The following is a 22,853-nucleotide window of genomic DNA, read 5'->3' as shown; positions in this document are numbered from 1 at the left end:
CATGACAATGCTGTATTGTCTTTTTAATACATTACTGGGATTGTTTTGCTGAATTTTTTGGTAGAAATTTGTATCTACAGTCATTAATGAGGTTGTACTATAATTTTTTCTTGTTCTCTCCATATCTGTATTGGTGATCAGATAATGCTATTCTCATGAAATTGGTGATCAGATAAGGCTATTCTCATAGCAACAGGTTTGCACCTTCATTTTTGGTTATCCTATTGTTATTTAATTACATCATGGTAGGAAAGTGTGTTCCATTTGATAACCAAGGCTTTAAAATTTTAAGGCTTATTTTGTGAACTGGAACTTCATTGACTTTAATAGTTGTTTCATGTGAACTTAAACATTTCCCCCCAATTGTTGACAGCATTTACTGATCCTGCTTATGATTTTGAGTCTCAAGAAAAGAAACAAGAATCAGAGTGTGGAGAATGATCCCTAAAAACAACAGTCTGATTTGCTGATATATCTTTTTATTTATTTATTTATTTTTTATATGTTTATTTGTGAGAGAGTGAGAGAGAGAGAGAGAGAGGCAGAGACAGAATGTGAGAGGGGAAGGGGCAGAAAGAAAGAGAGACTGGGAGAGAGGGAGAGAGAAGGAGAGGGAGGCAAAGAAGCTGAAGCAAGCTCCAGGATGTGAGTTGTCACCACAGAGCCCAACACAGAGCTCAAACTCACTAACTTTGAGATCATGACTTGACCTGAAGTTGGATGCTTAACTGACTGAGCCACCCAGGTGCCCCTGATTAACTGGTACATCTTAAAAGCAAAACAAAATGCTAGGCCCTATAAAGAAGTACATGCCACTCCAGCAACTTTGAGTAATATGCAAAAAGGAAGGATATAGTAGTGGCTAACAGGGGATGTTCTTTTAAATAGTTCAGTAATTTAGATTAGTAAAACATAGAATGAAATTACTACATTATAAAGTTCAGATGAATATAGTAGCCAAGCTCCAACATGAACCCCAATAATACTACCATAATGTCATCTCCTTCCATACTGAGAAGGGTTGACTTCTGTAACCAACAGCATATTGTGATTAATGTGTGACATCTAAAGCTACATCATAAAAATATTATAGCTTCTGCCCTGCTTTGTTGGCTTTCACACTAGGGAAGTCATCTGCCATTTCCTAAGGACACTCAGCCCTATAGAAAGGTTTATGTGGCAATGAACTAAAGCCTCCTGCCAACCACCAGTGAGGAACTAAGACTTCCTGCCACCAGCCATCTTGAGTGGGTCCTTTTGGAAATGGATAATCCAGCCGTGGTATAGCCTCCAGATGACTGCAACCCTGGCCAACTTCTTCACTGTAACCTTTGGAGAGACCTTGAACCAGATGCATTCAGGCAAATTTTTCTAGATTTCTGATGCACAGAAACTATGCAAGAACATAAATGTTTATGAATGTCTTAAGCTGCTATGTTTTGGGCAACTTGTCTGTATAGCAACAGAAATCTTACAGTGAGATTTAAAGTGCTCTGACATTCTACAAGAGATCACATCCAATTTAGGGGTTCCAGGACAATTTACAGAGCACGTGGAAACAATAAACAAATGGTGGCCCCTGAATTCTGCAATCTTGGCTATCACAATTTAAAATTAAGGTATAGGATTAATAAATTACTATAGGAGGGGGTGCCTGGCTGACTCAGTCAGAAAAGCATGCCACTCTTGATCTCAAGGTCATGAGTCTGAGCCCTACATTGGGGTTAGAAATTACATATGTACATACATAAATAGAAATGATTATAGGGGGACATATATAACTATACAAACTTGGAAGGCCTGATGTGGGAGGATAGACTGAAATGAAGGACTCGGCAAAGCCTAGTAAAGAATGAAAAGGGAAATCATCAACGTCCACAGGGTCATGTTTAAAACAGGCAATTGGTCTTTTAAATTCAGATTCCAGAATATTAAGATGAAGGACCACAACCAGTGAATGATGATGTAGCTTTTAGGGGCTAATACATAACATCCGGAGTCCACATTCAGAAATAATAGAGAAAAAAGATATGATCAATGCATGGATTTCAAAATGTCATTTGTACCAGTGATCAAGCTGAATATAGGATGTGCCTTTATACCTGCTTGTGAAAGGGCTTCTTTATATTTATTTCCTCCTTGGATCCGACAGATTTATATAACTAGTCATGCTTATCTAGTTAAAACAGGAAGAAAGAGGATTAACTGAACATTCTCAACTCCTCCTCAAAAAATGGCCTATTAAGTAAATGGCTACTTTCTCTTCTGGAAGCTGTGGATCAAGTGGGGGGGGGGTGGACAAGAAGCCAGTGTTTCCTTAACTAGAGTCCTCTACATGGAAATCTGAGGCTTAAGAAATGGGATATGTTTAGGAGGATGGAAGAAGGTGCTACTTTGCTTAGTAGAAAGTTGATGTATGACTTTTGGAATTCTATTTCAAAGTGGTAACTCAATTTTAAATGGATTCCGTTAAATTTATGATGATGGCGCTGACTACACATAATGTCACTTCGAAGTATTATCCCAGGGAATGGGTGTATGAAGAGGTGTTCGGAAACACACCATGAGCACTGGAATAAATAAGACTGAAGTCACTGTAAAGTAACACAGGCATGCTTGATTTGGAAACTGCTGTAAAGTACTAGGCCAAGGCAGAGAGGACCTTCATTTGCTTGGCTAACGAACCTCTTTGAGGGTCTAATGAAGCTTTTGGAACTTCAACCCAGCAAATAGGTTTACACAAAAATGTGTTCTAGGATTCTCTTTCTTGAGGGGAGTGGGTGATATACATATCAAAATCTATACATAGAATCAATTATTGGCACTTTGGAGAAAATATTTTAAATATATGAGTTAGACTAGGGAGCAAAGGCCAAAGGGACTGTCTCAATCTGTGGTGTTGAGCTGCAGTGATATAACAGTTATGAGGAAAATGGCCCCAGATCATTTTGATAAGAGCATTTCCTATTGTGTAGCCAGGCTTTTCAATTAAGAGGAAGGAAGCATGCAAATAGGGCACCATACTCTGCATCATTTTCCTGTGTTTCTCACTCTGAAATGGAGCCCATCTTGAATTACCTTCTTTGGGCATCACCAAATAAGAGCTGGAAAGAAATAGCAAAAATTATGAGATCTAGGTTGGCCTAGGTCTGTAGTACTGTTTTGTAATTAATTAGGAAGGAAAATGAAGTGTTAGGATTTTTATCTTTAATCTTTGGGACTATCATCAAGAAGGGCAACCGTATCTGACAAAATGAAACCACAGTTGCTATTCTCTACCATAGTCTGATTTTATGTCTGGCTCAGGATAGAAACTCATATATCATTGGCAAAATTTTTCTAAAACTATTTATTTAATGTGTACATTGTAAGTGAACCTTGCTGTTCTGGGCCTTGTAAATGTGCCTTTTTCATGCAGAAATTCAATTTCTTCATCAGAAGCTGCTGCTTACCTAGAAATTCATTAGACTTGGTGTTAAACAATCTAGTGTTCCAGCTGGTAATCTCAGGAAAATCATTTTGTCTCCCTGAAAATATGCAAAGAAAATGGGGATAATAATATCTTCTTAGGGTATTATAGGGGTTGGAAAAAAACCCAACATATACCAGAATGTTAAATTATTTTTTCTATCTCAGTTTCAGCAGTGGCCTCAAAAAGCTGAGGGAAAAACAGAAGTAGGTGGCAAGTATTTCCTCTTGCATTCCAAAGTGAAATGCTAGACTCATGCAGTATTTGTAAAGGAGTTTCCTACAAACTGATTTTCCCAACTTGAATCCAATAAAAGGACTGAGATAGAACAGGTGAGGAAGGAGAATTTCTGTGGAGTGAGTTATTGGAGAACAGTGTTTTTTTCCCTCCTCTTATAGAGGGAAGGCTTCAAGAAAGCAACTTAGCTTGACATAAGCCCGTGGAAGAGGGCAGGCCTGAGAGAACGATGTCAATGAAATCTAAAGAGCAAGAATCTGTGACAGTTTGCTCTAGGCAGAAATGAAGAGATGTTTCTATAAGGACAGCTTCAGTTTCAGTGACCGGAATCAAGGGCATGGGTTTTCTGTGGTGGAGACGCAGAGAAAGTAGTGGGTAGAGTTGGCCAAGGTTAATTATAAGAGGCATCTTCCCTGAGGGGCTTGCTGCCAGAGGTGATCTGTCAGGCGACCTCAGTAGGAGGCTGGTGGTGGTGTTAAATGAAGAGGCTGAAAAAGGACGATGAGGATGAGGGGCAAACTGACCTGCCTGGGGAGAGACATTGCAGGAAGCAAGGGTGTCTATATCAATGTTCCCAGAGGGAGTCAAGTGATGACCTAACAAAAATCAACTTTGAGCATTTACCGAGGCCAGAGAGTAATAAAGCCAGGTCATGATAGTATCAGTCACATCAGATTTTTCTTTATCTCTCTGCATTGCCATCCCTAAGACTGGGGAGATAGAAGCCAGTCCACTGTAGTAGGGGAAGGGGTGAGGATAAACTGATGACGAGCAACCCCCTTCCCACTGCAGCTTTACAGCATGAATGGGGCCTAAGCTGGGGACAGGAGAAACTTCAATCATATTTATAATTCAGGCTAAGACATAAGAATAGTTATTTAAATGACTGAAATATGGTTGTTTTTCTAATAAAAGTAACCAGGGGGGTTTTTATTATTTCATTGGGACCAGTAGAGTTGTAGCACTGCCTTTGTTTTTATCCAAGTGGTACGAAACAACTCCTACTGAATGGGTGGTGGGTGCATGTGGGTGGGAATTAAAGTGTTTTTTCTGAGTTTGTCCCATGGAGTCCTTCTCTTTGAATTAAGTGGTTATAATAGCAGTGTACTGGAGCAAAGTTTATTGACCTGGATCTGTACAATGTGTATAATTACGCTGGGTATCTTCTGTCTGTTTGCCAGAGTCAATCTCTGCCTTGTCTCATTTGGCATCCAGTCTGGGAGGTTAACCTCTTTGGATCACATAAAAATTCCTTTGCTCTCTGGGTTTGGTTTGGGGTAGGCAATGGGTAGTGTTGTAAAGAGACTGAAAGTGAGGTCAGGATAATTTCCCCTGCCTTGCAAGTTCACTTCCCTCTGACTGAAGGTCACTGATTCTTTCAACCCTTCTGTATGGTCTTCAGACCAGTGTATAAATCCATTATGATTCCCCTATACTCAGTCTTTTGTAAAAAGTCTTGTGAGCAAACCCTTCTTCAATTTTCCTACTTTACATATGCTGCCTGTTTCCTCCAGAAACCCTGACTGACCCAATAACATTATTTGCTTTGCTGACCTCAAAATATTAATGAGAGAATTCAAGCAATAACAGTTGTAAAAATGTTTATAATAAGTAAATGCAGAGTATTAGTATTGTTTTTTTTCCCCACAAGGTATTCTCAGCATTGTGTGAAGGAGTGAGGAATTTAGAGAAATTCCAGGCCAATTTTAGTATATCTTCTATTAAAGGGTCAGACAGTAGATGCTATTTTGCCAGGGATATAATCATAGCTGCTTTGTTTTACTTGCATAAATGAGAAAACCATTCATTAACTTCAGGCTTTAAACAAATGAACTGAATTAGGAAAATACTTTGGTCTTCAAAGCATAATTAACTTTGCCCTGAGAATTAAAGTAATTTGCACATCCATCTGAAAATGAAGCTGGTGTCAAGTTGAGGTGGAAAAAAAGTTAAGCATCATACAAAATAGAACCAATAGTTTCTTTGCTTCATTTTAATATGATCTGACATAGACATTGTTCTGTTTGACTTTTCCTGATTGTTTTTGTTTCCCCCCAATCATTCATTTATCCTTCCATTTCCATCTCTTATGAAGTTTTTCATAAGCAGAATTTAAAACTTTTCTTTTATAAATATTTTACAATAATTGAGAATAAAGTAATACATGTCATATGCCTGAAAGTCAGTTTTTAAATATGGAGTCATACACCAATATAATTCAGGGATCCATAGATGTTGGAAAATGTTACATCTTCAGTTTCATTACCCTCTTGTTAAAATATGAATAAGAATGCAGGGAACAAATCACAATACCTAGACCTTTGTCACAAATAGAAATCACAGATACGTTCAGATCATACTTCAGCCATTGTAGAAACTTTGAAATTGCTTTTATGTTCAGCACTACTTGAAATGATTGTTGTTTTTTAGACTTGTCTCTAAAGCAACTTATTTTATATGTTAACAAATAAGCCTATATGTTGTTATATTACTAATTACTTTTACATTTTTCTGGTAATTCTATGTATGGTAACCTTTGAACTCTTACAAATACTATCCACTTAAAAACAATATTCTGAGAAGGAGTTCATAGGTTTCACCAAACTACCAAAGTGGCCCATCATCCAAAAAAGTTTATGAATCTCTGGATTAAGTAATGAATGAAATCTTGGGGCTACTGTATGAAAATAGATCTCATACCTATGTCCTTCTCTGGGTGAACATAGAAGGTAGAGAATGCATGCTTGAGAGGAAAGAATCTTGATAGCATACACATGAAAACCACAGGGGTTTATAAGCAACAAGAAAGTGTGTTAAAATAATATGCTAATTCACAATTTTGTGAAAGCTTCAAAAATAAATAAGGAAGCGGTTAAAGCTACTTGGATTAATGGACCAAAGCTATTGTATCAAACACAACAAAAGACCAGCAATTAACCTTATATGTGGCCTCCCAAGCAAAATTACTATAATTTTTATGGATTTTCTTTTTATAAAATAGTTGCAAAACTCTGAACTGTGTCTTTTTATACTACATATGTGAAAATATTCATTTTTCCCTGTCACTTTATTATACATATTTCAATGATAACAATGATTTTTGTAATGGATGATTGAAAAATTTATTTTATTTTACTTTTTAAATGCTTATTTATTTTTGAGAGTGAGAGCATGAGCAGAGGAGGAGCAAAAGAGGGGGAAACAATCATTTCAAGTAGTGCTGTGCTGACAGCAGAGAGCCCCACATGGGCCTTGAACTCATGAACCAAGCGTGAGATCACGACCTGAGCCAAAGTTAGACACTTAACTGACTGAACCACCCAGGCACCCCAGATGATTGAAAATTTTAATCTTTAATCTTCAGTTATCATTACACTTTGAAAAAATCTAAAATTATTTTTCTTTTAAAATTTAAGAAGGTGTAGATAAATATTTTATGCGTGAGCTATTACTTATTTCCCATTATTTTCCACCGTTCTAATATACAAGACAAATTTAATATTTACTTTGAGACTAAGAGCAGGAATTCCTACTAAAAAAATAAATCCTGAAAAAACCTCACAAGATGTGCCTTTTGAATTTCATTTGAAAGACTAAGACATCAACTATTGAAAAAAATTATAAAATGCATAAATAAATTACATCTATAGGAAAATTGTTAATGTGTATAGGTCATTCTAAATAATTTTTGTAAATTTTCTAATGTTTATTTTTGAGAGAGAGAAAGAGAGCATGAGCGGGGGTGGGGTAGAGAGAGAGGGAGACACAGAATCTGAAGCAGGCTCCAGGATCCAAGCTGTCAGTACAGAGCCCGATGTGGAACTTGAACTCGTGAACTAGGAGATCATGACTTGAGTGGAAGTCAGGCGGACACTTAACCCACTGAGCCACCCAGGCGCCCCCTAAATAAATTCTACATAAAACACTCCTGACATTGAAGGTCACCTTTGTTGCTATGCCATAGAGTAGAGAAAAGTCTTGTCTCCAATTTTAATTCCAGATAAGAAACAAGGTAAAATGTCTAGATTAAGGGAGATCCTCAACTTTTCACGTTCATGGGGAAACTCTCGTGCAAATGTAACCGTGGAAATGTAACCCATTTCCAACATCTGGAAGTAGTTAGAAGTGAAGAGAAAGGTAGAAAAAAAGAAAATAGATAATTATGATTTTTGACCACATAAGATCATCAGTTGCTAAAATCCTTTCTGGCTTTCAGTGGATAAGACCTTCACAATCTAGCTTCAGAGATACCTTATAAGTTTATATGGGTTTTGCATTACATTTTGAACACAGCATCCCTGAGTAGCCCCAAATCTCTTTCCCAATTTCATTTCTTATCCTCTTCCTTATCTCTATCTGATATTGAACCCACACCATGCTATTGAGCCCTCCCAAGAACATGCTCTGAATGTTCAAGCCTGTAAACCATATCGTACATGAGTCTCTCTTAACAGAATAATTGTTCTTAATCCAATTAATCTTTCAACAGCAGTACTAGTTATTTCAGTCAAAGTTTGTTATTATTGCTAAATATGAAAAATCTTTTTTTTTTTTAGCATTTCTGGATAATTCTTGAAAAACACCCACCGTCTCCTTAAATAGTGATTGTTTCTGTTCTATTTTGTCCCCCTACACTCCCATTAGGTTAATTTATAGGTTACAATTTCTCATTCTGTTATCTATCTCTTTTGACATTCTGAAGTCATTTCCTTAGTCTTCTCATACGATGAATTTATTTATTCTTTTGCCAGATATAATCTGCTATTTCTTGCACTGTGTAGTCTTTTTTCCTTCAATTTATCATGGGATATTTTAGACATTGGCCAAATAGAATAGTATAGTAAGTTCCCAAGTATCTCTCAGTCTAAATCAACAATCAGCAATTAGGCAAATCTCGTTTCATCTGTTCGGTTCTCATTCCTGTACTATTTTGAAGCAAATCCAAAATAAGTACTTTTTTTTATAGTGTGATATTGGTTTCAGGAGTAGAATTTAGTGATTCTAAGATAAATACTTTCAATCAAATTTTTAAATGAGAATCTCTCTCACTTTTAATGTTACTGCAGTACCATTTTCATATTGAAAACTTTGCAATAATTACTTAAAATCATCAAGTAGTGCCTGCTCACATTCACAATTGTTTCTCACATAAATTATTTTTTAAACAAATCATTTATTTGAATCAGTACTCCCCCAAATTGAGACTGGTTAATAAATGTTTTATTCTGCTTTAATCTTTAGGATCCTCTTTCACCTCTGTCTCTTTTTTTTTTCTTCAAAACCATGTAATTTATTTACCAGAGAAACTGGATTGTCTTGCAGTTTCCTATAATCTGACTTTTGCTGTTTTCATCCCTGTTGTGTGTCTGAAGTGATTCCTCTGTCTTTCATATTTCCTGAAAATCTACCTACTAGGAGGATCTAGAAGCAAAACTATTCTGTCTCTTCAGTGGATTTTTGCCAATTTAATATGCACAAGAAGAGTATACCAGTAAAGTTTTAATATGCCTTTTTCTTATGATAATGGGTGGCATCTTTTCATGTGATTTGCATCATTTACATCTGTTTTTTCATGAACTATTTTTACCTCATTCTTGAGCATTGTTCTTTTTCCTCTAAATTTTTCAAAGTTCTTTATATATAATAAAGTTGTTAACACTTTGATGTAACTTATAAGCATTTCTCTAATTTATTATTTTTCTTTTTACTTTGCTTTATGATACCTGTAGCCATGGAAACTTAAAAAAATGTAAACATCAAATGTATCTAGTTTTTCCTTATTTTTTTCCTGAGATTTTCTGGATTTTCCATCAGAATTTGGAACGCTTTATCTCTGAACAGAACTCACCAATGTTTGCTTCCAGTACTTATATGGATTCATCTGTTTTCTCACTTAAATTTCTGATTCATTTAGAATTTATCATAATGTATGGTTTGAGAAGGGATCAGTTTTATCTCTTTTTTCCATATCTCCAAGTCATTTATTCAGAATCTATCCTTTCACTCAGTAATATGTGAGGCTGCTTTTTAAATAAAGTTAGTGTCTATTTCTTGAATTTCTGTTCTGTTTTTGTTGTTTTGGTGGTGGTTTTATCTTTGGTCTATCCATGGGCTATTATTATACTACCGTAAAGAAAGGAAAATATTAAAATATTTAGTAGGGCTCTTCTTTCCTCTTTCTTTGGGATTTTTCTGTCTATGCTAGTTTCTAATTTTTTTCTAATTAATTTTGTAATCAATTTCTTTAGATCCAAAAAGAACCCTGATGGTATTTTTTATTGCAGTTAGGTTAAGTTTGCAATTTAACTTAAGAAGAGCTGTCATCTTTTCTGCTTTTGAGTCTTTTGATGCCAGGAACACAGTGCGAGCCTCCATTTGTTCAATCCACTGTTTGCATTTCAACATTATTCTCAGAGGTTTCCTCATATATGATCGTATATGAACATTTTTAAAATTTTTATTTAAATTCCAGTTAGTGGAAATATAGGGGATTATTAGTCTCAAGCGTACAATATAGTGATTCAGCACTTCCATACAACACCGGGTTCTTATCAAAACAAGTATACTCCTTCATCTCCATCACCTATTTCACCCATCCCCCCCACTGCTTTCCCCCTCCCTGGTAACCACCAATTTGTTCTCTACAGCCAAGAGTCTGTTTCTTGGTTTCTCTCCCTGTCTCTTTTTCCCCCTACATTCGTTTGTTTTGTTTCTTAAATTCCACATATGGGTGATATCAAATGGTATTTATCTTTCTCTGACTTATTTTGCTCAGCATAATACTCTCTAGTTCCATCCACATCATTGCGAATGGCAAGATTTCATTCTTTTTTTATGGCTGAGGAAGGAGCTTTCTTTGCTAACTGTATGCCTAGATACATTCCTATTTTAATGCAATTATAAATGAGGTCTATCTTCTATCTGACCTCTGCCGGTAATATAGAAGTACTATTAGCTTTCTGTATTTATGCACTTTGCATTTTAATCAAAAGGGTTTTGTTGTGGTAGTTTTTCCATTATCTTTGTTTTCCAGCTTCTCATTTGTAAATAAAAATAATTTTACTTTTTTCTTTCCAATTCTTATGTGTCTAAATGTTTTCTCTTGTCTAAAGGCATTTCTAAATTATAGTAGAAATGATGGGTGTGGTTTTCCTATTCCTCGCTTTAGTAAAACTTCCCATATATGTCACCATTAGGTAAGATAGAGGCTTTGGGCTGAGGTGTACATAAATACTCACATATACACACACACATATGCACACACCATGTTAAAGAAATATCTGTCAGTTCTCATTTTGTTGTACTTTAAAAAATATAATAAATGCTAGATTTTGTCAAGTGCCTTTTCTGCCATCTAAGGATATAATCATATACTTTTTCTCCATTGCTCTATTTATATGATGGATTACATTAAAAGAATTCCTAATATTGAGTGACACTTTCCCGGAATAAGCCCAATTGGTTTAGATGTATTATATTTTTAAAGTTTTGGATTCTACTTATTAACTTCATATCTCTGGTTTTTGTACTGATATTTATAGATGACATGAATCTAAAATTTCCTTTTAAGAATGTAATGTTTATTATTTGAGGATCAATATTATATTTGTATCAGGAAATGAATTTAGAAAGTTTACTTTATTATGATCTGAAAAGGTAAGATAACCTTGGGATTATCTGATACCTTAGGATTTGATAAAATTCTCATATGAAAATATCTAGATCTACTTTCTCTTGGCAAGCTCTTTTAAAATGAAAAAAAACCCTCCATGGTAATTGAATTATTTGTCTCTTTTGGGGTCAATGTTTGTAAATCATATTTTTCCAAAATTTTATCCATTTTACAGGTCTTCAGTTTATTTGTATTCAGTTGAGCAAAGTAGTTCTCTTTTTAAAGATTCTCTGTTTTGGTGTTTCCATCTTGTCACTTCTAATTTTGTGAATTTACTTTCTACTTTTTTCTTAATTAGCTTAGATTAACTAGTGGCTTGTATTTTTCTCAAGAAACACAGTTTTACATTTATTTTTTATACACTATGGTTTGGTTACAAACATTGATTTCAGCTTTTGTCGTTATTCTGACCTCCTTTTTTTTTTCATGGCTTTTCTTGACTTACTTTGCTGTTCTTTCTAGATGTTTTTGTGTGTCATTTTGCTTTACTTCTACTTTTAATTTTTATTGGTATAATGATGATTTTTATCTGATATTTGCTTTATGTGCCCCTAATATTACATTTTCATTATTATTATCTTGAACAAAGCGTATAATTTTATTTTGTATTCCTCTTTGGCCCAATAGTTATTTAATGACATGGTTTATACTTTTAGGTAAAAATGACTTCTTGTTTTCTAGTTTTGTTATTAAGTTCTAGTCACACTGTGTTTCAGTCAGTGAATTTTTTTTAATATACTGTTTTTTAGAATTCCTAGAGGGTTTGTTTGTCACCTCAGATACGGTAAATTTTTTGAATACTCCATATGCACTTCAGAAGATGCTATATTTTCTATTGAAGTTCAGAGTTCCAAATAGATCTACAAATTCCATTTTATGGATTATATTGTATATGTATTCTATAAATTTTAAATATATAATCAGCCTTGGATTTTAAGAAATGAATTAAAGTCTCCTATTCTTAATATGTTTCTTTCTATTTCCTGGCATTCCCTGTGGTTTATCTTTGATAAACATTGGTACGCTCTTTTTAAATTTTTATCTATTTCTTTATTTGTTTTTACTTTTATTTTAGCTTATTTTAATGTAATTTTTCCTGGTATAACTTCTCCATTCTTTTATTGCCAACCTTTCTAAATATCTTTATTTTTAGTTGTGTATCTTAAATACAGAAAAGGGTTGGATTTCCCTTTATCAGCCAATCTGAAAATACTTGCATTTTACTTATTTGCTTAATTATTTTTAATGCTTATTTATTTATTTTGAGAGAGAGAGTGTGTGCATGCTAGCAAGTGGGAGTATGGGAGGGGCATAGAGAGAGGGAGAGAGAGAATCTCAAGCAAGCTCCACACTGCAAGCACAGACTACCAGGTGGGGCTGGATCTCATGAACTGTGAGATCATGACCTGAGCCAAAATCAAGAGTTGGACACTTAACTGACTGAGCCGCTCAGGCACCCCCAAAACATTCACATTTTAATAGAAAAGTTACATCTATTGACATTTATTGACATAATCAGTATTTTTTGAATCTATCATATTGTAAATGTTGTATTTATATATGCCAATATTTTATATAAAGTTTTTCAATACTCATTTTTTATGCTTTCTTTTTTTTATAAGAAAGTTTTAATTTCTTTCTTATTTTTTAATATGAAAATCTTGGTCCTTGCTCTCTTCAGTTGTTTTCTTTTATTCTTCAGTAAAATATTCATTAAACTTAGTTTGAAATCTTTTTTTTCCCCTTTTTCTCCATGTTTCCAAGTAACTATTTGTAGTGATTACTTTGATTCTCAATTAATAGCCATGAAATAATCAAAATTCATTCTGAATTGTATATGCTCTCACTACTGTTCCTGAATTGTTAGATATTTGATGAATCTATACTGTCATACTATAATCATAGCACATGGCACTCTTTTCCTTGCAACCCTCATTTCTCAAATTATACAGTTATGGTCCCACCAATTCTTATGATGATATCTCTCAAGTCATTCCAGATGTCCAAAGAAACTCACTTAGTATCCTTCCAAGAAGTGCTCATGGAAACGATATTCCCTAATTTTTTAAATGTTTATAATAGTTTATTTGTAGCCTTTATATGTGAAAATCTGTTCAAATGGGTATTAAATACTTGCCAATCTCCCTTTATTTCTTGCAAGCTGAGCTGTGTTAGATAGATTATATCTCCCAATATAGTCTCCTCTTATAATACGTCCTAAAGATATTGTTAGGATGAAGCCTCAAAATGGATTATATGTATTTATGGTATTGATGCAATATGTGTTTAGTATATATGGTGTTTATGCTATTATAAATTTATATTTAAATATTTACATATAACATCTATATACTGATTTTTCAATTATTTACTAGACTATGTTGCAAGATCCAGAAATCAAAAAAATAACATTTCTTAAGAGGCACAAAATTTTCTCCTCTAAAATTTCACTTATTCCTTGGATTTCCATGGCCTTCTTCATACATTTGTCTCTAAACATATCTCTTCTTGTTTTGCACTGTAATTCATTATAAGTATTTTCATATTTCTTATTAGTATATGATTTCTCTGAGGGAAAAGACTATACTTCCCTCCTCTTTTCCACCAGAACCCAACACAATGCTTAGGACATAAGTTGAATTAATTTATATTTGTTTATTTAATTTTTTTTAACGTTTATTTATTTTTGAGACAGAGAGAGACACAGCATGAATGGGGGAGGGGTAGAGAGAGAGGGAGACACAGAGTCGGAAGCAAGCTCCAGGCTCTGAGCCATCAGCCCAGAGCCTGACGCGGGCTCGAACTCGTGGACCGCGAGATCGTTACCTGAGCCGAAGTCGGACGCTTAACCGACTGACCACCCAGGCGCCCCATATATTTGTTTATTTAAAATAGGGTCTGGATTTCAAAACCTAGGTGAGGGATTATTTTCTAAGTACAGTAGGATAAATTACAGCCCCCAAGTGGTGATTTTATTTCTTCATGTAGTTCTGAGACTCTCAGAATGTAAGTCCAGCAAATTGCATCCTGTCTGCTGAGTCATGGAGCACAGCAAAGTCATGGAATCGTGGACAAATGCGACAAATCCTAAAACTCCAAGTAAGCACGTAAGACAGGAGCAAAGGACATGGAAATGAGTGCATCAAAAAGTGGGGTGCCAGATGATGAAATTCTTTTCAGGGTTTGCTGAGGAGTTTTCTTTAATCTTTTAAGCAATGGGAACATTTCACCAAAACACTTTTGTGTTAAATGATGCCCCTGGTAGCAGAGATCCCCCCTCACCTCCTAAACCTGTAATGTCTTATAATAACTATTTTACATGTGCATGCAATGAAATCTTCCTTAGGAAAGTATGACAAAAACATTCATACATACTGTAGCAGTCATTTTACTTCCTCAACAGTTATTTCCCAAATTATGCTATTAAACTAACAAGTTAGCTAAAACATTTAATGTTTAGCTAATGTTTAGCTAAAACACTGAATGTAAACATTTAATGTTTACAAATATGTTTACCTCCAAGGTTTTCATCATCTTTTCTTATGTGGAATTCTGTTTCTGGAGTTAGAGTGGCAGGATTAAAAAATAAAAATGTTCCTTCTTCAAGAGTTCACTTACCTCTGTTTACCTTTATGATCGACAGAGCCAGCCGAGAGTCTGTCCAGGGGAGACCCAAAACCAGAGAAGCTCCTTTTCTTCTTTGTTTCAATTACATCATTCTCCAGAGACACAAGTTCATCAAGAAGCAAGAGTTTTGCTGCCAGGTTAGTGGCTGATTTCTCTTCCCTGACTGTGGGTGGTGACTGCACATCTATGACTCCAGAATCAAAAGCCTGTAGGGCAGGAGGGGGTGATTCCACTCATTCAGAAAAAGAAACCTCAAATATGTATAACCATCTGCTTTTAGCTTTTGCTACCTTTAGCTGACATGCTTGCCATGAAACTTGATTTCTTGTGGATTTATGCTCCCGAGAGAAAGACGTTTGGGAACAAAAATGCATAGAGATGAGGTATGTCCAAAAGCAATTAAAACAACAACAACACACACTCACACAGGAAATAAATAAAAATTTATAGGTCTGTCTCTAAAATTTAGTATATTAACTGAGCATTCTTTTAGACTCTTTCCCAGTAACAACTGCGTCCTTATCATTCCCATAGCGCTTTATCTATACTTCTTTCATCATTGTACGCATGACATTTTCCCTGTGTTAGATTGATTACAATATATTTGTATTGCTTATTAACTTGTGAATAACCTGAGGGCAATAACTGTGTCTAAACTAGTTTTTTATTTGCTCTCTTCAATGCTTAGGTCAGTGTTTTGCTCATAGTTTGTACTCAGTAGATTTCTGTATGTTTATGGAATGAAATTTGAAAAAAAAAAAAAAACAAACCTCACATTGTTTTCTTTTTACCTTTCATTCATACCTTATTGATTCAAGCTATTAAGCATCCGCTATGTACCAGCTTCTGCATCAGACCTGGGGGACACAAAAATGAACAAAATCCAGTCTCTGCTCTCAGGAAGCTTACTATCGCTTTCCATGTGATTTATTACCACATTGGTGTTTTTTTTTTTTTAATAGCTCATTTTATTTTATTTTTTTAGCACTGAACAGTATTCCATTGTCTGGATGCATCTTAGTTTATTTATCCATTCACTTCCTGAAGAATATCTTGTTTGTTTCCAACTTTTGGCAATTATGAATAAGTTGCTATAAATATCTGCGTGCAAGTTTTTGTGTGGACGTAAGTTTTTATCTCCTTAGGTAAATACCAAGGAGCACAATTGCTGGATCATATGATAAGAGTATGTTTAGTTTTGTAAGAAGCCACTAAATCTTCCAAAGTGGCTGTACCATTTTGCATTCTCACAAGCAATAATACCACATTGTTAATGAGCATCTACAGTGAGTCAGAAATATCCCAATGACTTTATCCTCTCATGTGAAATTTCTTATCTGTTTGTTTCACATATTGGCACTTGACACTTCATCCAAGTCATAGAAGTGTGGGTGTCATTTATGAAGCCTGTCTTTTCCTTTCCTAAGCCCAATCACAGCATTAAAAAAAATGTTCTTATTAATAGTCTCTAGTCATTGTGGAGTCCAGGGGATATCACTTCTTTTCTAAGAAAGTGAGAATATTCCCTTGTGGGAAGAAATCAGCTCCAGGGACCTCCTCCCTGCCCCCCTGTTAATCACATTCCTCCTTGTGCCAGACTCTTGGTCTTGGCAAGATTCTTTTTCTTCACTTTCTGCCTTTCTTCTTAGATTGTTTCCTCCATTCTCTATATTCTTCATTTTCCCCAGTAAAATGAAAGAGTAGCATTTTCCAGCCTTTTCATCATTGGCCCCAGCAACTTTCTTGTGAAATACATATAGTCTGACACTCAATCTATTGAGCCTCTTCTTTCTTAAACCAACCAAATCTATACTAAGTCTGGACAGTTCTTCCTGAAAAACCTCTCCCTCCCTCTCTCCCTCCCTCCCTCCTTCTTTTCCTTTCTACCTTCCTTCCCTCCTCCCTCCCAGAGAGAGAGAATCTTAAGCAGCCTCCATGCCCAGTGCAGAGCCCAACAATGGCTCAGTGACGTCATGGCAGTGACAGTGAGGTCATGACGTGAGCCTAAATCAACAGTTGGACGCTTAACGGACTGAGCCACCCAGGCACCCCTCTCTTGCTCTGTCGTATTCTCATCAGTAGTGATTTATATCAGCTCCTCTTCACTGCTTAGTGTATATTGTTAATCATCTTATAACCTGCTTCTCTATCTTCTAACTCTCCCTTTTCTATTCTATCCTGAATACTGCCATGAAGTTAATTATTCCAAACACACTCCCATCTTGTAGAAATAAAATAAGAAATATCTCATACCTCTTGTTATTTGCATTGCAAACTCCACCATGTGTTCTAAACTCCTCTTAAAATCTCAACATCTACCACTTCCCTACAAAAGCTTGACAACATAGACACTGGGGAAGGGAAGGATGCTATTATGAGAAAGAAATTCTAAAGAGCAGGAGACAAAACTTTCAAAGGACAAAGATAGGAAATCTTTTATTATCTCTCAAAGCATCCTCCAAAAAAAATGTTATCATTCTTTCAACTGACACCCATACAAAACAGAGTTTTCTTCCTTTTTAAAGATATTCATGGGGTGCCTGGATGGCTCAGCCAGTTAAGCAAGCATCTCTGACTTCAGCTCAGGTCATAATCTCATTGTTCGTGAGTTTGAGCCCCATGTCAGGCTCTGTGCTGACAGCTCAAAACCTGGAGCCTGCTTCAGATTCTGTGTCTCCCTGTCTCTCTACCCTCCCCGGCTCATGCTCTGTCTCTCTATCTCTCTCGAAAATAAACATTAAAAATTTTAAGATGTTCTTAATCCTCAGGAAAAAAAATCATAGAACTTATATAAAACTTGTTTTTTGGTAAAATGCATTTCAGGCTCTCATTTGTTATTTAAGAAGTACAGGGACTATTTTCTAATAAGATCAAATAAGCCAAATTAATGTTTCTCTGTGTCGAGATGTCCTCACATTTCTTTTTATTTGTGCTTTAGTCATGGCAACAAGAAAACATTTGTACCGTAATACAAAGTTTGGCCAAAGCTACTCAAATTTTCACACGTAACACCTTCAAATTTCACACAAAAGCTCTTCATCTTGATGTAATTGATTTAGTTAAAACTATGACTGAAATGATTATGAATTTTCTTTTATGCTTTTTCTGTTCAAAGAATACTAATACTTATTACTTCCAGGTTATTTATTTATTTTTTTTGACATTCAGTTGGATATCTCTGAATTTACAGTGAGGTCAAGACAGTAGAAAAAATATCTTTTTCATCAGTTTTGTGTTATTAAGGCATCTATTCGTCAGCAGTATCTGCTTCTAACATTAGTAGAAATGGCTTATAATCATAAAAAATATATGGTCCCTTAAGCTAGTTTCCATTACCTCTGTTGCTACATCCACTGAGCGTACTTTTCCTGAACTCCATAGCATCAACGTCACAGCCAGAATAAAATGTGCATTTGCCAGTCTCCCGTCCAGCATCTGAGGGTCACATACATCATGGTCAATATTTATCAGTTTAGCATATAACGATAGAAAACAAAATCTCCTGTAAAGCTTGTTAGATGCAGGTGATAAACCGAATTATTCAGCTTCTCTGTGCTGGAGTGCATCTCTGCAAAACTTGAATCATACTTAAAAGAAGCTATCAGTCTCCTGGAATGAATTCTATCAAGGCATCATTTCCATGAAAACCTAGACTGGGATTATATAGCTATAATCATAATTCAGACTAACTAAAGTCTGAGAAATCTAGTTTTTTGTAATCTTATTCTTTGACTATCTAATCCAAGGATTACAACCTTGCATACCTAAGGGGAAATGTGTGAAATTGGTCAGGTTTTAGAAAATAAGATCTAGTGAGGTCTGTGGTGCACCCGAGAGAATGTGCTGTGTCTGAAAGCATTTAAATTCATAATTTCAAAAACACCACATATCTAATAGGCGAATATATTTATGTCCTTGTGCTGTGTAAGGATTTCTTAAGTAATATTCAAAAGGTGCACATCTTATAGGAAAGAAATGCTTGTCATATTTCACTCTATTAAAATTGAAAAACTCTGTATTGTAAGATACAATAAACCAAAAAAAAATGACAAAGTACTAAGTGGAGTATATTTTCAACATAATATAAAAATTAAAACTGGCATTTGAAATATTTAAAAACTGATTTTTTTATAATCTTATTTAAAAAAATTAATTCAAGTTAGTTAACATATAGTGTGAAAATGGTTTCAGTAGACTCTAGTGATTCATCACTTACATATAACACCCAGTTCTCATCCCAATTGCCCTCCTTAATGTCCATCACCCATCTAGCCCATCCCCCCACCCAACACCCCTCCAGCAACCCTCAGTGTGTTCTCTGTATTTAAGATTCTCTTATGGTTTGCTTTCTTCTTTTTTTTCCTTCCCCTATCTTCATCTGTTTTGTTATCTTAAATTCCACATATGAGTGAAATCATACATTTATCTTTCTCTAATTTATTTCACTTAGCATAATGCATTCTAGTCCCATCCACGTTGTTGCAAATGGCAAGATTCTTTTTGATTGCCAAGTAATATTTCAGTGTATACATATACCACATCTTCTTTATCCATTCAAATCTGATAAATAAAATTTTAAAACAAACAATAAACTTAATTAACAATTAAGTAAAAATGGGCCAAAGTTATGAATGGACATTTTGTAGAAAAGGAAATAGCCTAATGGAAAATAAACATCCAAAAGTACACCATCCAAAAATACATGCAACTTCTTTAATGCAAAAAAAATGGGAGAGAAATGGTATACCTTTTGGCATGCAGCAAGTTGGCAAAAATTCAAAGTGAACATTGCACATATTAGAATGGTGCTTGGAAACAGAGAAACATAAGTGATGCTAGTGCGGTTGGAAATGAATCCAATCATTTGGAGAAAATTGAAATATATCTAGAAAAGTTAAAAATGATCATGTACTACCTACAACCCATTTATTTCACTTCTTAGTATATAGTCCAAAGGAACTCTTTCATGTTTATATGAAGACCTGTGTCTGAAAGTTCATAGCCTCACTGTTTATAGAGGTAGAAAACCAGAATCAACCCAAGGACTCTACTCAAGAGGAAATGGGTGTATAAGTTGAGGTATATTCATACTGTGAACTTAAAACAAATGACTTAAATACATGTGTGTCTACTGTTAAAACAAATGACTTAAATCTTACATGTATATATATGCAAGGATTGCAAAGAAGCCCTTTTGGGGGGATATGGGAAGTTGTAGAACAATATATATGGCATGCTACCATTTACCTAAATTGGGGATGCACAAAGCAATTTTGTGTATTTTGGAATCTATATATATAATTAAAGTATAAACCAATGGAACTTGATTCATAACTATGATTGCCTCTGTGGAGAGAGGGAAGTAAATAGGATTATGGAAGAAACATAGGGACTTAGTTTTAATCTACATATTTTTTTAAAGCAAGTATGTCTACAAAGTACATTTGTTAATTCTGTATAGTAAGCACAAAGATGTGTCATTCATGCATTTATAATTTTTTATATTAAAAACCCTATACAGGCAATTAAAGCTAATCTGTGGTCTATATCAGGTCTGCTGGCTGCCAATTTGACCGCTGGTAAAGGGAAAGCATTGTCTGATTTAGGTAAGATCACAGGCTGTGGGCTACAATAGAATGGGCATGATTTCACCACTTAGTACATGGCATCAGGAAAGATTCCCCCTACCCCCATCCTATTCATCCCTTAATGAGAACTCTCAGAAAACTCTTATTTCCCTAAAAACATCATTTGGAAAGCTGTTGGGAGCAAAAAAGAAAGGATGGTTAGATGGATCTGAAGAACTGGATTTGAGTCTTCTTGTGGCTTTAGTATTAGTGACCTTGGATGTGCATCATTTAATCTATTTGCACTTTAGTTTTCATATTTGTGAAGCAAGGAGTAATTCTCATTTCGAAAGAGCTTTGAGAGGATTGAACTGATTCATGTATAATTTCTTTGTCCCATATAGTATTTATAATTTGTAAGAAAGAACACTTATGAGGTAATACTAAGTATTTCTTTAGTAACTACATTCACTTTAGAGTGACTGGAGATTTTTTAGAGTACTTCCTTATAGTACTGTTACTGTGAAACCTCAGTGTGGATTTTAGCAATGAAGATTATCTGCTAGAATAAAGACAAATAAATGTTTTATATAGACAGAGTAGCATGTGTATCAACCATGTCTATTAACATTTAATATGGGCATAAAAGTATTTTAGTGTTGTTGATAACTTTTATCAAATATGATTTTAATTTTCATGTTATGTAGTCTAAACTAGTTCTTCTGGAGGTTACCAATAAATACTTTGGACTCTTATAATGTCAATCTCTAGTTACTTCTCTATATTCCATCCTTTCTGAAAGGGGGCAGTAAATTCTGTGTTCTCTTTCTGACAAATTGATATCTGAGCAGAGTATTTTTATAAGTATCAAAAAACAATAAATCATGTCTATGTCTCTAAATTGAGACAGTAGAAAAATAACAAAGAATGTAACAGTTATCTGGTAAAAATACCAACAAAAAATGCATCCCTTATTCTTTAGAAAATTTGCCACCAAATCATATTTTTTTACTTGTAATTATGCTGTTGTCTCTTTAACCTTCCTCAACATAGAGGAAGACATATCAAAACCTTAATTGTATTCTAAAAATGATCTCACATTTCTGGCATATCTTTATTTTTTAAAAATATCTCTCTTAATCAAAGATAAACTACAATTGTGATGTTTTACTTTCTCATTTTTTATCATGTTAAAAACAGTTTACAAAGTGGGAAATTGCCCAATTTTATAAGCCTTTCCATGTGGATTTCCTTTAACTATTTTTATGTATGTTTTACTAACCAGGTTTCTCTTCATCTCTGCAATATTATAAATGGCACAGGATGATGGACATTTACAATATTGATGACTATGTCTGAGGCATATATTTTTGTGCTTGGGTGTATATAGGAAAAAAGTCATACTGTATCATCTTACAGATAACCACATCCTGATTATTTGGATAGGGAGATGTAAAAATAAATGCTGAGTTTAAATACACACATTTAATGGTTCAAAGCCATGCTTGTAGCCAGTTAACCAAAAGGCCAAGTTCCTAAATATGGCAGTTGGGACACTAATGAAAATAAACACCCTGGCACCTGCCAAACAGAAGACATTTGATTAACTAGTTGAAACTTGATTGCCACAAAATTAGAAATAGAGGAAATTATAGGGAGGGAAGAAAAAGAGTAGGTTCAGTTCCATTTCCCTATTTTGTTGATAGTGGATAAATATAGCCTATGATTTAAACATCTAGTTGGCCCCATATACACTCCAAATCACAGAAAGAGCACTCAAGGATGTTCATTGCATGAATACACCAGAGTGGAGATGTTTGCAAATTTTTCAGTAATTTTTATTGAGTAATTTTTGAATGATATTCCTCTGGCTAAGGAGGAGCTTCAAAAGAGTGAGCATGGAATCTGCCTTACAAAATTAGGTGTGTACTTCATTCATTTTTAGCCAATTGGTCTGCTATGTTTGTGCATTTTCACATTTTAACTATTTTTTTTTTGAGAGAGAATTTTTAACATGAATTTTTTTAAGTTTCTTTATTTTGAGAGAGAGAGAGAGAGAGAGTAGAGGAGGAGCAGAGAGAGAGAGAGAGAGAGAAACCCTAGCAGGCTCCATGCTGTCAGTGCAGAGCCCACAAACTGTGAGATCATGACCTGAGCCGAAATCAAGAGCTGGACACTTAACCGGCAGAACCACCCAGATGCCCCAAGAGAACGAGAATCTTAAGTAGACTTCATGCTTAGGGCAGAGCCTGATGCTGGTCAGTCTCACTACCATGAGATC

At 34.9% G+C, this 22,853-nt stretch overlaps 1 protein-coding gene across 3 annotated transcripts in view; it reads right to left on the bottom strand.

Moving 5' to 3' along the window:
• OSTN (osteocrin) overlaps positions 1 to 22,853 on the bottom strand; it is a 96,024-nt gene that overhangs the window by 11,231 nt on the left and 61,940 nt on the right. For all 3 annotated transcript variants that reach the window (XM_058730843.1, XM_058730844.1, XM_058730842.1), the window contains 2 exons: positions 18,342 to 18,440; positions 14,997 to 15,211 (listed from right to left, as the gene is read on the bottom strand). In XM_058730843.1, coding sequence (XP_058586826.1) covers positions 14,997 to 15,211; positions 18,342 to 18,440 — 314 coding nt within the window. The remainder of the gene's footprint in view (positions 1 to 14,996; positions 15,212 to 18,341; positions 18,441 to 22,853) is intronic.

The sequence above is a fragment of the Neofelis nebulosa genome, chromosome 5 (assembly GCF_028018385.1).
Source record: "Neofelis nebulosa isolate mNeoNeb1 chromosome 5, mNeoNeb1.pri, whole genome shotgun sequence".
Taxonomy (NCBI): domain Eukaryota; kingdom Metazoa; phylum Chordata; class Mammalia; order Carnivora; family Felidae; genus Neofelis; species Neofelis nebulosa.
The sequence above is the reverse complement of the archived record's forward strand: the minus strand, read 5'-3'. Positions and strand labels throughout refer to the sequence as shown.